A 17465-nucleotide genomic window follows, 5' to 3' on the forward strand; every position below is an offset into this window, starting at 1 on the left:
AAGTCATCCTCGCTATATGCCAAGTTTGAAGTTGGTTTAGGCAGAGACCCTTTTGCAAAATGAGGAGGGGAGAGAAGGGAAGAAGAAAGAAGACAGTGTGTGTGAGGGGGGTTGATTTACCCCGTCTGCAGGGTGGTAGGCAAGGAGGTGAGCTCAGTCCTTCTCTTCCTGTGGATTCATGTTAGCTAATAAGGAAGTTTTCAGGGCCTGTGTACTGAATGCCCTTAAGATAGCCAATTTAAAGGGAATTACTCCTAAATCCTGAGAGAAACCAGTGGAATTTTCTCATTTATCAAGGGAATAATCTTAGTAAGTTTATTCTTCCTTAAGCACATAGGTTTCACGTGGATTTCTATTGACTTTTTCAGAGATAAAGTGAGCTTTGGAACTAGAACCATATATTTGCTAACCCTTCATTTTATCTATAAGGCATGGAAAAAGGAATGTCAGTAAGTCTGGGGACAGAGCTAATGAGGAATGCCTGGAGCAGAGCTGACTCCTGATCCCGGCCTGTGGCTCTTACACTAAAACAGGACTTTTATCCACTCACAATCTGTTTTCACCATAAAAAGTTCTGTGAACCCAGGTGTATATGTATAATGATAATAATGAAAGTAATTTATTTTAAAGTAATTCTTTTGTATACATGCAACACTACTATTCTATTAAAAGGGATTTTTTTCATGCTAATTAGATGCCTATTGTTGTTTATTTTTACATAGACTCTTTTCTTGATGTTAGTTTTTGTTTTGCTTTGTTTTATTGAGATAGGGTCTCACTCTGTAGTCTTAGGTGGCCTGAAACTTGTAGAACCAGCCTTGCCTTGAACTTTAGAGATTTGCCTGCCTCTGCCTCTTGAGTTTTGGGATTAAAGGCCTGTATCACCACACCTAAATGAGAATTAAATGTTGACTGAATTTTTTGATACTAAGGACATAAACACTGATATTATTTTTTCAAATTGATTGTTATTTTTACTTTTATAATCCTTTATAGTATAAAAATATTACCATTTTATTATTTTTATAATAATACTTACTGAGAATACCACGTCATCTAAATGCATATATGGTACCTAGGGCTGGAGAGAGAGCTCAGTGGTTAAGAACACTTAACTGCTCCCCTATATTGGACTACAGTTTGGTTCCTAACATACAAGTATCCTTTCACAACTGCCTGTAACTCCAGTTCCAGGGGATCCAATGTCCTCTATGAGCTCTTACATGCACATGATGCACATAAACCCACAAAGGGAAACACATATACACATAAATAAGTAAATCTTTAAATGCATAGTACAAAGTGACATAAATATTCGACCTCTGGTCTCAGCACATGCACATACACCAAAAGGAGAGAAAAGAGTGCCATCAGGTGTAGCTAGAGTTTTCCTGCCTTGCCCACAGTCAAGACAAATCCTTGTCACCCGCCAGTCCCACAACCGCTCAGACCCAACCAAGTAAACTCAGAGACTTATATTGCTTACAAACTGTATGGCTGTGGCAGGCTTCTTGCTAACTGTTCTTATAGCTTAAATTAATCCATTTCCATAAATCTATACCTTGCCACGTGGCTGGTGGCTTACCGGCGTCTTCACATGCTGCTGGTCATGGCGGCGGCTCACAGTGTCTTCCCGCCTCAGCCTTCCGCTTCCCAGAATTCTCCTCTCTCTTTGTCCCACCTACTTCCTGCCTGGCCACTGGCCAATCAGTGTTTTATTTATTGACCAATCAGAGCAATTTGACATACAGACCATCCCACAGCAATCAGGGTGGCTGAGCAGGTAAAGAAGCTTGTTGACAAGCCTACTAGCCTGAGTTTGGTACATGGGACTTACATAGTGGAATGAGAGAACCTATTTCTGCAAGCTGTCCTCCACCTTGTGAATGCATATTGTAACATGTGTGTACACACACATAAAATAGGTGACTGTTAAAGTTTTAAGAAGATAGAAAGGGAACTAACTAGTGCACACAACAGCTTGGATGTGTGTCAGTGGGGTTTGGTGTTTCTTTAATTATTATTGTATGTGTATTGGTGTTATGCCTGCAGGTATGTTTGTGTGAAGGTGCCAGATCCTCTAGAATGGAGTTACAGACAGTTGTGAGCTTCCATGTGTTTGCTGGCAGTTGGACCCAGGGCCTCAAGAAGAGCAGCCAGTGCTCTTAAGCACTAAGCTATCTCTCCAGCCCTAGTCAAGGGAGTTATTTAAACAGAATAACTCAGGAACTGGAGAGATGGCTTAGAGATAGCTTGTTTCAAGCACTTGTTGCTCTTCCCAGGACTAGAAGTCAATCCCCAATCACTTGAATATTGGCTCACAACCATCCATAACTCCAGTTGCAGAGGATCCGACTGACACCTTCTGACCTCCATGGGTCATACAAGTAAACACATAAATAAGTCTTTGAAAAAAAAAGAAAAGAAAATACTCCAGACCAGCAAAGGAAGAATACATTGGGCCAGCAAGATCACTCAGCGGGTAAAGTTGCTTGCCACCAAATCAGGCAACCTGAGTTAAATACCCAGGACTGACATAGTCTGACCTCCATGTATGAATGTGTGTGTCCTCACAAATAAATGTAATTTTAAAAATCAAAACAAAAACTTCAGCAGTGGGCATTGGTGCCCACTTTAATCGCAGCACTTGGGAGGCAGAGGCAGGCTGATCTCTGTGAGTTCAAGGACAGTGAGGGCTACACAGAGAAACCCTGTCTTGAAAAACCAGAGAGAGAGGTCGTTAGTGAGCATTGTGTCTGATAATCACAGTAGCTCTGTGTCCATTTCCAGTTGTTTGAACTCCAGTGGGCCTCTGGGTGGCTGACTTAGGAGACCAGTTAACCATCTGCCATGATCCTCTTCAGATGTGCTCTCCTAGAACACGGCTATAGCCATTTCTTCCCTCGCTGGCACTTCCTAAAGGAGCATGTTTTCCTCTGCTTTATTGCTTTCCCTTATGGATTCATTTTCTCCCTTATCTCTAATACTGGTGTTTTTTTTAAAGACACAAGATAAATTTCCAAAAGAAATGGCATGTGAAATCTGTGCTGTCTTATTCTGACAAAATGAGAACATGTCATACTAAAGGATGTAATTCGATTTACAGAAGTTTGTTCTGCATGATGATGCCTTTGCATCTAGTGAATTTGATTAATGAGCTTCTAGACAATGACACAGTATTAAGTTGTTTCTGAAAGATAACTAATTTGTTAACTTTTCACAGTCTTAAAAAAGTAGAATCTTTGTATAATAATCAAATGGAAAACATCTTAGAAAATTTTACTAGTTTACACTTAGGTGTGAATAGAAATTTAAATTGTCTTACAAAATGTTATTTTTCACAGACTCAATATGAAACTGCATTCTGTCTTTTAAAGAGTGAACTCTTTGTTGCAGCTGGACCAGCTCTCCCGTCGGTTGTGGCATATCCAAAGAGGAGCCAGACCAGCACTGCGGATAGTGACCTCAAAGAAGATGGAATTCCCTCCCGGAAGTCCAGCGGAGCTGCTGCAGGCGGAAAGGGGATTGCCCCTGCCAGTCCCATGCTTGGGAATGCAAGCAATCCCAATAAAGCGGATATTCCTGAGCGCAAGAAAAGCCCTGCTGTCCCCAGTGTAAGTACTGTTGGGTAGGACAGCAGTCCTCGGTGTTGGGACTTGAATTGGCATCGTCCATTTTACTCTGTTCTCTGCCTTCGATGCCCTTCTTCCAGGCTTCCATACCCACTTCCCGCATTGTAGCTGTTTCTTTGGATAAGTCTGTTTTTTTTCTAGTTCATTTCTGCTGCTCTAACAGAACATCTGAGACATATTTATAAGGAACAGAAATGTGTCCTTAGATCTGGATACTGGGAAATCTAAGATCAAGGTTCCAGTAGGCTCGCTGTCTAGTGGGGATATTGTCTTTGCTGCTTCCCAAGATAATACTCTGTTGCCACCTGCTCCAGAAGTGAGGATGTGGGAGCATCACCTGGTAGAAGGGGTGGGTTTCTCCCTCCCTCTCTCCCTCCCTCCCTCCCTGCCTGCCTTTTGTAATGCACTAATGACCTAGAAGCCCCAGTTCTTAGCACTGTTGCACTAGAGCTCATTTACCCAGAGCTTTGGGGAGCCCAGACAGTCATAGCACATTCTCCACACTAGTAAGTGCTCAGGTCCTTGTGTCAGACGGAGACAAGGAGAAGTTACCCTGGAGACATCTACTCTCTGTAAGTTGTGTCACAGAAACCGTGGCTGTGCAGAAGCTGATAGGCACAGTACCAGCAAGTCGACTGTCGTGTTGAGAGTGTGTTCACTGAGGCCTTTCTGAGTACCAAAGACTGGACTACCAAGGTGACGAAAACGAAGGAAAGTTACATAATTGGTACGCTAAAATTATACAGCTCTGCATCCTTAGCCTTACCACAGTCCCTCAGTAAGTAGTTCCTGTTTGTTAGATTAAGTTGAATTCACTTAGTTTCAGTTGCCTTTTTCCCATGAATGGAAATGGTTCTGTCTGACATAACATGGTAATTATCATTAGTGCTTATAGAAGTAGTTTTGGAAAGAATTTGCACAGCAATGAACAGTCTTGAGGTTATCTTATCAGTATGATTTCCTGTCAAAAATTGACAGAAATGCAACCCTTTTACACGTAGAAAACCCAGAAAAGAACCCTTCATTATGTTCTGGGGTCAGAAGTTCACAAGGAAACCCAAGGGGTTTTGTCCGTTTCATTCTCTGGCATTGTACCTAATCAGAATAAAACATCTACAGTACTTATATTTTAGCTTCCAGATGCCTTATAAAGTGAGGTTGTAGCATTGAACTTTAATTTCTATCTCTTGTTTTTTTTTTGGAAGGGGATAGTTCAAGACAGGGTTTCTCTGTGTAGCCCTGGCTGTCTTAGAACTTGCTCTGTAGTCCAGACTGGCCTTGAACTCAGAGATCTGCCTGCCTCTGCCTCCTGAAGAGTATGGGCCACCACTACCTGGCTCAGTCTCTTGCATTTTAAATTCAGTCTCACGTTTGTGACAGTAGAATGTACTTTCTTTACCATCTTTGTGACATTTCACCCTATTCCTCTTATCTACATGTTTAAAGTATATCCTGAGTGTTCTCAACTGTCCGTATTTACCTAAAGAATAATAAGTAACAGCAGTATTATATAGTCTTGTTACTATAGCGGAATTCTGAGGCAATTAAACTAAAAAGAGAAAAGTTAGTTCAGGGCTAGTTCCAGTCCAAGGTGGGTTAGTCTTATGACTCATACCTAGGCTGTGAAGAACAAGGTAGGAAGGAAGCACGTGACTAGATGGGCCAGAGTCTCAACACACTCTATGGACATGCCCTGGTGACTTTAGAACCTCTGAAGCGGGAATCTAAAGTGTTGTTTGTATTCAAACAAATAAAGCTTGCCTGGAGATTAGAGAAACAAACGAGCAGCCACTAGTGACTTCTTACGTCTCTGAATCCTCAGACCAAAAGGGGCCAAGATCCTGTCTCTACCGCCTTATATTCCTGTCTCCACTTCCCGACTGCTGGGATTAAAGACATGAGCCTTCCAAGTGCTGCGATCAAAGGCTTGAATCACCATTCATACAAATAAAAATAAATCTTTTTGCCCATTGTCATGGTGCACACGCCTTTCATCCCAGCACTCAGGAGGCAGAGGCAGGTAGATTTCTGAGTTTGAGGCCAAACTAATCTACAGAGTGAGTTCCAGGACAGCCAGGGCTACACAGAGAAACCCTGTCTCAAAAAACAAGAGGGTAAAATCATTTTAATTTTCACTTATTATTTATTACTTACTCGCTCTGTAAGCTAGGGTCGCCTCAAACTCAGAGATCTGCCTTCCTCCCAGGTCCTGAGATTAAAGGCTTATGCCACTACACCCATCCGTGATTGTAATTTTATATTAAGTTTTGAAAGCAGGAAGTTTGAATTTTGCAGGCTTGTTCCTATGTCCCCATCCACTCCACAGGTTCACTAAATTCATTTGAGGCTGATTTACCATATAATTCCTGGGAAATTTATTTTGTTGCGTGGTGCTAGGCGTGGTGGCAGAGGCCTTTAATCCTAGCACAAGGAAGGCAGAGGCAGGTGGATCTTAAGAGTTTGAGACCAGCCTGATCTACAGAGTGAGTTCCAGGTGAGCAAAGGCTGCACAATGAAACCGTGTCTCAGAACAAACACAATTCTCTTTTTATAGAGATAAATGTAGCCAGTCATGGTAGCACATGCCGTTAGTCCCAGCACTTGGGAAGCAGAGGCAGGTGGATCTCTGTGAGTTCTAAGGCAGCCTTGTCTACAAAGTGAATTCCAGGACAGCCAAGGTTGTTACACACAGAAACCCTGTCTTGAAAGATCAAAAAATAAAATAAAAAATAAAAATTCAAAATAATTTTTTTAATGCTGTGGTGATGGAGATGAAGCTCTGGTGGTAAATTGTTTGCATAGCATGGAAGAGGCCTTGAGTTCAGTCTTTAGCACCACCCAAACTGGGTGTGGTGGAGAATCACAGTACTTAGGAGGTAGAGCCAGGAACATCAGGAGTTCAAGGTGGAAGGGACTAGAGAAGTGGATCAGTAAATTAAGCATGTTGGCTGCTCTTGCAGAGGAACACAGTTTGGTTCCCAGCACCCACATCAGGAGGATTATAACCGTCTGTAACTAGTTCCAGGTATATCAGATGCCGCTGACTTCTGCACTTTTACTCACATGTAGACACATAACTAATATAAAATAAATTGGCACTGGAGAGACAGAGGTTAAGAGCACTTGTTACTCTTCTAGAAGACCTGGGTTCAATCACCAGCACCCAGATGGTGGCTCATAGCTACTTGTAACTCCAGTTCCTGGGGATCCGACACCCTCTCTGGTCATCACAGTCCACACATGGTGCACAGGCATACATATAGCCAAGGCGGTCATGTACATAAAATAAGAGCAAGCCTCAGAGAGTAAAAAAAAAATCCGTGAGTTCGAGGCCAGCCTGGGCTACCAAGTGAGTTCCAGGAAAGGCACAAAGCTACACAGAGAAACCCTGTCTCGAAAAACCAAAAAAAAAAAAAAATCCTGGCTAGTGAGATGATCCTGAAGGTAGAGATCATTTCCCTAGTATACCTGATGGCCCATGATGGAAGCAGAACACTGACTTACAGGTTATCATCCAACATCCATATGTACACCACAGCATGCATGCACCTATACTATACACATCGCACACAAAAATAATACAGAAGTGTAATTAAAAAATATTCTCTGAGTGAGCTCAATTCTTAAAACAATTCCCTAATGTGTGCCACAGCCTTGGTTTTAATTTTCAGCACCACAAAAGTTAGTAAATATAGATGTTACATGATAAAAATCTTTCATTGTAACTTTTATTCCTTTGTTGGGGTTTTTTTTGTTTTTTATTCATAAGATTAAATTAACATAGAATCTACATAACATATAATTAGCCATTTTAAGTGTGCAGCTGGCATGTACAACCATACATGGTTAAGAACTTACTTTTTTTTAAAAATTTGTTTGGTTTCACTAGATTTGTTTTTTGGTTGGTTGGTTTGAAACATGGTGTCTGTGCCTTAGGCTGACCTCAGCCTCAACCTCCTACGTGATGCAATTACAGGCATGAGCCACTGCCCAACTTAGTTGGAGAATTTTTCAGTACCACAGAATAGCCTGTAACTGTGATCACTTGTCATTTTCTGGCTCCTCGGCTGCCTTTTTTGATGACTCCACATAAATGGAGCCAAATACATACATATATATATATATATATATATATATATATATATATATATATACACACACACACACACACACACACACACACACACACACACCATTGTGTTTGATTTCTTGAATTCAGGGTAATATTTTGAGAGTTCAAGTTTTGGCATATATTAACATGTCATTCCTTTTTAGAGCTTGAGTGTTAGACTACAATTCACTTGATCATTTATTGATAGACATTTAGATTATTTCTACCTTTTAGACATAAAGAATAGCATTGTAAACATTTGTATAAAATGTCTATGTGGCCTGAAGGCGGTGGCATAGGCTTTTAATCTCAGCACTCGGAGACAGAGGCAAGCTTATCTTGGAGGCCAGCCTGGTCAACAGAGTGAGTTCCAGGATAGCCAGGGCTGTTAGACAACTCTGTGTTGACTACAGTTTTCTATTCTGTATGTGTGTGCGTGTGTATGTACTTGTCTGTGCAAACGAGTATAAAAGACAAAGGTTAACAGTGGAAATGTTTTTGTCAATTGCTTTCTACCTTTTGGGTGTGCTCTGCCCCACTCTTTGCGTCTGTAGCCTCTGCCTTAAGTTTTAGCCATCTTAGTCTTTAAGAGGGAGTCTCTGAACTTGAAGCTTGTTGATTAGGTCAGATTGGCTGCCAGTAATTTTTCTGTCTCTGCCTCCCCGCCCCGGGATACATACATACAATACATACTACTGCACCTGCCTGTTGCTTTGTTCTGTTTCCTTTTTTAAGAAGGGTTTTTCTGTGTGGCTCTGGCTGGCTTTTTTTAAATGTGGGTTCTGAACTCACTTTATCCTCTTAAACTTTATACATTACTGGGGAGTGGTTCCTATGCCATAGGCACACATGGAAGTCAGAGGACAGGTCTCTCTGTGTAGCGCTGGCTGTCCTGGAACTCGATCAAGAGATTCACCTGCCCCTGCCTCCCTGAGTGCTGGGATTAAAGGTGTATACCACCACCACCCAGTTTAGTTAAGATTTCTATGGCTATGATAAAGCACTGATCAAAAGTTCAGGGGAAGGAAAGGGTTTATTTCAACTTTTTTTTGTTGTTGTTTTTGTTTTTTTTATTTATTTATTTATTTATTTTTTAGACAGCATCTGTCTGTGTAGCCCTGGCTGTCCTGGAATTCACTTTGTAAACCAGGCAGGCCTCAAACACAAAGATCTGCCTGCTTCTGCCTTCCAAGTGCTGGGACTAGAGGCATGCACCACCACTGCTTGGCTGGTTTATTTCATTTTAACAACTCTCAGGTTGTCTCAGAGGGAAGTTAGGTTAGAAACTCATGCAGAGGCTGGTGACTGCCTTCCCAAGGTTGGTACCACCCACCATGAGCCAAGCCCTCCCATATCAGTCAAGAGAATGACCCCACAGACTTGCTATAGGATTGTCTCTCTGATAGAGGTGACACCTCATTCCCAGGGTTGGCACTGCCCATCATGAGCCAAACCCTCCCATGTCAATCAAGACAGTGACCACACAGACTTCTTATAGGATAGTCTCTCTGATGGAAGTTCTTCCACCCAGCTTACTCTAGCTTGTATCAGGGTTACAAAACAGCCCACATGGGGATTGAACTCAGGTCCTTAGACTCTATGCAGCAAGCAACTTTACCCACTGAGCCATTGTATCCATTCATTTCCTTGTTTATTTAATTACATTTTATTCATTTGTGGGTGGAAGATATCCCAGAGTATGCCTGTGGAGGTCAAGGAACAACTTTATATAAAGTTGTTAATCTCTTTCTACGTGTGGGTCCTAGAGATGGAACATTATGGGGTCTCACTATGTAGCCCAGGGTGGCCTTGAACTCACAATAATTCTCCTGCCTCAACCTCAAGAGTTTTGGAATCTGCTGAGCAGTAGCTTTGCACGCCTTTAATCCTAGCAGGCAGATCTCTGAATTTGAGGCCAGCCTGGTCTGCAAATGGAGTTCCAGGACTGCCAGGGCTACACAGAGAAACCTTGTCTCAAAAAACAGCAAAAAAACCTTTTTTATTATATTTATGTTGTGTATGTATCTGTATGCACACACTCTTGCACACATGTGCAAGGGAGTTGCTTCTTATTTTCTACTGTGTGTATTCTAGGAGTCAAACTCAAGTTGACAGTCTCAGGAGCAAACACAGCACCAACTGAGCCTGAGCCGGCTTGCTGCCCTGTGTTAATATTCTGATCCTGCCCCTTGGCACCACCCTATGCCCTTAAGGGAAACCTCCCCCTCCCTCCCCCCCTCCCCCTCTCTCCCCTCTTCCCTTTCCTTCCACGAGGTGTGCGTACCCTCTCCCCCTTCTCCCTCTCTCCTCCCTCTTTTCTCTTCCTCCACTAAGTAAACCTCTTCACTGAGCGCTGTCTGCATGGCTTCTTTGTCTTTCACCCGCCACAAGAGCACCTTGGCTCTCTACCTGCCAGAGCCTTCTTTACACAATTCATAACACCTTGGGTTGCCCATTTTTAATTTGTCATTCTGAGATTATGTTGTAAGAGTTGTTGCCATATATTCTGAATACTAGACACTGATCAGACGTAAGCATTTCCTGTCCTTGTGCGTTCCTTCACTTTTCACAATATCCTTGGTACTTTTTTGTGTGTATGACTGTTTTTGTCTGCCTCTGTGTCTGTGTGCCACATGCATTCATGGTGCCTAAAGAGCATCAGATCCCTGGAACTGGAGTTACAGACAGTTGTGAGCCACCAAGCAGATGCTGGAAATTGAACCCAGGTCCTTTGGAAGAGCAACCAGCGGATGTGCTTAATCGCTGAGCCATCTCTCCAGTTCATCCTTTGCATTTTTATTAGTTTTTTTATATTCTTGTTCATACTTGTGCTAACTTTGTCTGCTAGTGTGTTGTCAAATTCCAACCTCATGGAAATGTGTTCTAATTTTATTTGCATGTATATTATTATATGTTTCTGCATATATATTAGCCTTATCCTTAAAATACTGCATTAATTTTTTTTCTATCTTTTTAAGCAAGGGCTTACTATGTAATCCAGTCTGGCCTCAAACTCATGATGTTCCTGCCTCAGCCTCCCAAACATTGGGATTACTAGATTTATTTAAAGACTTTTTTTAAAGGGGACTGGAGCAGTGGCTCAGTAATTAAGAGTGCTTTCTATTCTTGCAGAAGACCAGAGTTCAGTTCCCAATACCCACATTCGGCAGCTCTTATATAACTCTAGCTTCAGGAGATCCATTGTCCTCTTCTGGTACACAAGCGCACATGCACATGCACACACACACACACACACACACACACACACACACCATTGTACAAACACAGTCACATACGTTGTTTTTATTTGTTTGTTTGTTTATGAATGATTGTGTAGGTCTAGGGAGATGATTTAGTGGGTAAAATGCTTGCTGCTCAAGTGTTCAGAAACCCAGCACCCAAATAAAGCCAGGTGGTTATGGCCGCCTGCCTATGATCTCAGTACGCTAAAGGCAGTGAGAGAGAGGCTGTCCCTCCCTTTGACCAGCTGGCTAAGTAGCCTGACCTCAGTCTGAGAGCTTTGAGTTTAGGGAGAATACTCAGTAGAGAGTGTTCAGAGAGTTAGCACATTATTAACCTCCAACCTTCAGGCACGTGCACACCCCCAAACACATAGACAACAGCCGTCTTCCAATTTTTTGTTTGCATAAACAATTTTTTTTTATTTCTATTGAATTGTACTTACCAAATAGTCTAAGATAAATACACCCTTTTCTTGCAGAGTAATGCAGCATCTGGTGGAATGACACGACGAAACACCTACGTTTGCAGTGAGAGATCTGCAACGGACAGACATTCAGTCATTCAGAATGGCAAAGAAAACAGGTAGGAGATTTTTACCTAGGAAAATGTTTTCTCCCAAAAGAAGTGGTAGTATGTCACTTCTCACTTTTAAAATCAAAATTCAAATGGTTATTGCTTATTCTTTAAAGGTAAGTAAACTTTAAATGCTAATTTTTAGCAAAATATTGGGATTCCAGATTCTTCTCTCTGTCCAGAGCACCTATCCCTATGGTTGGCTATATGTGACAAGGAAAAGTTGAGGTTGAGCCAGTGAGGTTTCTTCTGGAAGACTCTTAGCATGCCATGCTTTTTGAAAATGGTGAGTAGGGGAATGGAAGAGATTTTGTGTATGTTCATCTTTGGAACAGGTCTCAGTTGTGGTTTAGGTACAGTGCCATAATAATGTGCATGGTTCCATTTCTAGCTCTACGATAACAATAATAATAACTTAAGCTGGGTGGTGGTGGTAGAGGTCTTTAATTCCTAGCACTCTGGAGGTAGAGGCAGGCGCATCTCCAGGTTCAAGGCCAGTCTTGCCACCAGGTGCAGATGGCCAGTCATAATGTAGTCCCCCCCTCAGAGAAATACTCTTGAGACAGTAGGAACATGGAGAGTCCATCTTCTGCATGACTTGAAACACTAATAAGATCATGTGTCTGTAAGTAGATCATATCAGAGTTATGAAATAAGAAAATGAGGGCTGGAGAGATGGTTCTGTGATAAAGAGCACTGTCTGCTCTTCCAGAGGACCCATGTTTGATTCCCAGCACCCACATGGGACTCAACAACCATCTGGAATTCCAGTCCTAGGCATCTGATTTTCTCTTCTGACTTCCACTGGCATTAGGCAGGCAAAACAACCATACATATATCAAACTACAGCCTCTGGTTGTCTTCTGAGACTCAGGAAGTCTCCTAAATGTGAACTCCTGTACAACAACAACAACAATGGATCTGGGCCCTGGTGGCGCACGCCTTTAATTCCAGCACTAGGGAGGCAGAGACAGGTGGATGGATCTCTGAGATCCAAGCCAGCCTGGTCTACAGATCAAGCAAGTTTCAGAGGGCTACATACCCAGAAAAACCCTGTTTCAGAACAAAAGTAAGAAAAATGGGATTAGGTTGATCCAGAAACCATGAAGTACTATTGATTTGTGGGAGAAGGGAAAAGAAATCTAGTTGGTGGGATTTAGTTAAATGCATATTCTGTATAAAATAAACCAAATTCTGAGTGAGGAGTTAGAAATTAGAGTAAGTCTCAGAGAACTCCAAGATGAGTTCAAGTTACCTTCTGCTGTCCTCTGACTTGAATCTTGACCACTGTCTGGTCATATTTAGCATGCACGCTCGCCAGAAAAGGACATTGGATCTCTTGGAGCTACAGTTGTAGATGAGCTGCCCACTGTGTGTGCAAGTGTAACCCTGAGGTTCACTCAGCAGGACAACAGTGAGAAGCACTGTTAGGGTGATAGTAGTCATCCTTTTTTCTTAAGGCTTGAAGCTCCTGATCTTCCCTGCCTCCACCCTCAAGTACTGGTATTACAGATGTGTGGACCACCACACGTGTCTTGTGACATTAATTTGTTTTATTGAATTGGTTTCTGTATTATTATTATTATTATTATTATTATTATTATTATTATTATACTGGACCAAATAGCAAAGTTGCTCCCTTCTGCGCTGACACAGAAGTCTGGGTACTATACATCCACTAAGGCTCCTTGTTTTTGCAAATCACGTTTATGACAACCATAAGGCAAACGAATCTAAAGGAATGGTTACGAGTGTTTCCAGCGAACAGACGGCTCTCCCCTCGCCCAGCAGGGCAACTCACTCCAGTAGCACCCTCGGGAACTTTGTGAAGTTGGGGGCTCTAGAAAGATGGTATTTTCTAGAGATGTGAAGAGGAAAAGAGGAAGAAAGGAAGTCATTTGGCTGGTGGTCAGGTGGAAAAAGGATGAAATAAACAAGAAAACTGAAGTTCCTGCAGCATTTCTTTAAGAACTGGGGTTTGACTGAAACCATATACAAATGGGGGCCACCTGTGCAGTGAGGGTGAAGCTGGCTCACCCGCCCGATGCCAGGCTCACCACAGCAGAGAAGCTCCTGGCGCACAACACGAGGGAAAAGAAAACACTGGCTTGCCAGTTTGTTTTTGTTTTTAAGTTTTCGAAACAGGGTTTCTCTGTGTAGCTTTGGAGCCTGTCCTGGATCTCACTCTGTAGACCAGGCTGGCCTTGACTCACAGAGATCCGCCTGCCTCTGCCTCCTGAGTGCTGGGATAAAAGGCATGCGCCACCACCACCTGGTTGTGAATTTTTTTTAAATAATTTTTATTTTATGTGCATTGGTGTTTTGCTTGAATGTATGTCTGTAGCGCGCACTAGCCCACATGGCCTCCTCTAGCACACATTTAAAACAGGGACCTGGAAGCCCTTATGCAGCAGCCGCTTGGATAGCGTGTGCCAGCGTTTGGCAGTTCTGTTCATGGGCTTTCTCATCTCTCCCATGGTACACCTTAAATGCCACAGCTGAAAATTCCGTCTGTGGGATCAGGATCCTTGCTCTCCAGATGCTTAAGTTTAGCCCTCATGTCAGGTAGCTCTGGGAGACAAGAGATGGATTTATTCCATGTCTTGAATTTTTTTTTTATTTTATAGTTTGCTGGTTTGAGGGCAGCTTTAGGAAGACCCGCCAGGAGGCAGGCTGTAAACTGATCTCTGGCTAGAGAGCCATCTGGATTATTATGATCCCAATGTGGGTCCTGATCATAAACTTATTTACATGCATCCTAGCCTGCTTCCAGACCTGTCCATGCTTAGTGGCCTGCCCGGTACCGGAGAACAAATCGGAGGTCAGATAGGTGAAGCCAGAGTTGGAGAGAAAGACTCAGGGATGGTTCACAGCTTAGGAAAAAGTGTGGGGATAAGATAACTCTTCATTTGCTCGTTCCCTGGCAGAAGTTAGTTAATTCCCGTGAAATATCAGGGTTCAAGCAGCCGTTCTGCGGCCAAATTTACTGGTATCTGGGGATATTTAAGACATTTCTCGCACTGGCGGTGGTGGTGCACACCTTTAATCCCAGCAGGCAGATCTTTGTGAGTTCAAGGCCAGCCAGGGCTACAGAGTGAGTTCCAGGACAGGCTCCAAAGCTACACAGAGAAACTCTGTCTTGAAAAACCACACACACACAAAAAAAAAAAGACATTTTTCAGAGGAGCAGTGGGACCAAGAGGAGGAAGCTTTTTATGTCCCATGACTGCAACCAAGAGAAAAAAATTAAAATAACAAAGGGGATCCCAGACTCACATCTCTGTGGACTGTCATAAATTAACATCACAAGTTACCCAACCCATTGTCATGGGATGGGCAAGGGCTGGGGGGTCGTAAGTACCAGAGGATCCCCAGACAGCATTCAGTGCTTCAAGAGAGAATGTGTCATGATACACAGCCCGAGGACTCCCTGGGGCATCTGGCCCGAGAAATATATCTCAGGCTACAGAGGAAATGGTGAGGGATCAGAAATGGAAAACTCACCAATCTGGTTAGCTGTTGTATGGAGCCGTCCTGGGGACTAGGCAAATGAAAAAAGCTGGCAGTTGTAGATCCAACCAAGTATAGGGCCCCAGACGCAGAGTGCTTTGAGAGCCTGCTTCATCACAGCACCAATGTTGGTTTTAAAAAACAAGGAAAGGTCAAAGGCACATGGGGAGGAGAGAGCAAAAGAGAGGGGAGGAGTCTGTGTCCAGCTTTTTTAAGGATTTCCATGCACATGCACAGGTGGGCTTATGGAGCTACGCCACTCATGTGCTTATTGCGTGACTGCGCATCACACTCATGATGTAAGACGCTACTGAACTGCGCATGGGCGGTCATGTAGCTGGAGTGGCAGAATCCTAACAGTTGTGTCCCCTGATTCCTACCAGGGCCTATTTGCTTTTCAGCAACATTCATTGAAAACACTTTGTTCAGTCTGGGGAGCTGACTTGGAGGGTAAATCGCACTTGCTCTGTGAGCATGAGATGGGAGTTTGAATTTCCAGCACCTATGGAAAGCAAGGCATGGCTGTGCTACCTGTAACTCCAGCACCATGGGGTGTAGACAGACATGAAACAGTTGAGGCATGTCATAGGTTTTTTTTTGAGGGGGGGGGTGTTTTTTTGAGACAAGGTTTCTCTGTATAACATTCTTGGCTGCCCTGGAACTCACTGAGATCGGCCTGCCTCTGCCTCCCAAGTGCTGGGATTAAAGGTGTGTGCCACCATTGCCCCGGCTTGAGGACCAGAATTCTAACTAAAGCTCAGGAGATCTAGTACCCTTTTCTAGAGTTTACAGGCATATTCACTCAAACACATTCACGTGAATGCATGCACGCACACTTTTAATATAACAAAAATAATTTACAAATAGTTCATCCTTTAGCTAGGTCTTGTACTTTGTGGAAGAATCAGTCGTTGTTGCAGAGTATTTGCACATGCTCTCTTCATGCCCCTGTACCTATAGGTCTTGCCTGGGCTATTGGGCCAGTCTCCCCTGCAGCTACTTCTTGGAGAAAGAGAACAGTCTCAGCGGGAAGGTACTTGTGCAGGCCTTTAATCCCAGCACTCGGGAGGCAGAGGCAGGCGGATCTCTGAGTTCGAGGCCAGCCTGGGCTACAGAGTGAGTTCCAGGAAAGGCGCAAAGCTACACAGAGAAACCCTGTCTCGAGAAACAGAGAGAGAGGGGAGAGAGAGAGAGAGAGAGAGAGAGAGAGAGAGAGAGAGAGAGAGAGAGAGAGAGAGAGAGAGAGAGAGAGAGAGAGAGAACAGCCTCTTGTCTACACCCAAGCCCTTTTCCTTCTCCAAGTCTTTAAGACCACTTATGTTCTCCAGAGAAGTCAAACAGCTCCTGCTTTTTCTGTTCTTGCTCTGCTCATTCACATGTTGAACCTAGCTCCCAGTTTGGTAAAAATTGTCAGCACCTAGGCAGACCAATCACATGTATTGACCACTGTCTGGATTTGAACAGAGTACAAGAGATGGGCCAATGAGACAGACAACTTAGCAGGTAAAAAGTCTTTATTGTTTGCCATACAAACCCCGTGACTGGAGTTTGATCCCTAGAACCCATGTGCAGGTGAAAAGAGGAAGCAGGTCTTAGGGTGCTACTCTGTGTGAGTGAGTTTGTCTGAATCCGTTGTGCAAGGTAACACTGAAGGCTTTAAATCACTACGATACTCTGTCCATAAATAGTCCACATGCTGATTTTCCCCATCCTGCTAAGAAGGGAGCACATGTCTTCTGATTGGGATGGTTCTGAACTCTATTGTTCAAATGACATAGGATACTCTGATGGATAATAAGTTTCTATGCTCATGATTGCAGTCATTCATTTAAAAGGGAACAGGTGAAAGGTACTATGTACTTGTGCTACATTCATTTTACCACCTAAATTTATATAGAGACATCTTTTTTTTAAAGATTTATTTATTATGTATACAGTGTTCTGCTTGCATGTATCCCTTCAGGATAGAAGAGGGCATCAGATCTCATCACAGACGGTTGTGAGCCACCAGGTAGTTTCTGGGAAGTGAACTCAGGACCTCTGGCAGAACAGCCAGTGCTCTTAACCTCTGAGCCACCTCTCCAGCCCTGTAGAGACATCTTTAGGATGTATTTTATTTTATGCAGAGCTTGTAGGGCACATGTAAACTGTTATTTTCTTTAAGATAGTGAACTTTTTTTTTTTTTTTTCAAGACAGGTTTCTCTGTGTAGCTTTGTGCCTTCCCTGGAACTCACTCTCTAGACCAGGCTGGCCTTGAACACAGAGATCTGCCTGCCTCTGCCTGCCTCTGCCTCCCGAGTGCAGGGATTAAAGGCGTGCACCAACACTGCCTGGCTAAGATAATGAACTTTTAAAACTGCTGTTTGCAGCTGTGCGTAGTGGCACACGCCTTTAA

At 43.1% G+C, this 17465-nt stretch overlaps 1 protein-coding gene across 9 annotated transcripts in view; it reads left to right on the forward strand.

Annotated features, from left to right (window-relative positions):
* Positions 1–17465, forward strand: part of Mark3 (microtubule affinity regulating kinase 3) — a 94503-nt gene that overhangs the window by 65362 nt on the left and 11676 nt on the right. For all 9 annotated transcript variants that reach the window (XM_028883755.2, XM_028883756.2, XM_028883754.2 and 6 more), the window contains exons 13-14: positions 3397–3614; positions 11465–11568. In XM_028883755.2, coding sequence (XP_028739588.1) covers positions 3397–3614; positions 11465–11568 — 322 coding nt within the window. The remainder of the gene's footprint in view (positions 1–3396; positions 3615–11464; positions 11569–17465) is intronic.

Source organism: Peromyscus leucopus, chromosome 14 (assembly GCF_004664715.2).
Source record: "Peromyscus leucopus breed LL Stock chromosome 14, UCI_PerLeu_2.1, whole genome shotgun sequence".
In the NCBI taxonomy this organism is placed as follows: domain Eukaryota; kingdom Metazoa; phylum Chordata; class Mammalia; order Rodentia; family Cricetidae; genus Peromyscus; species Peromyscus leucopus.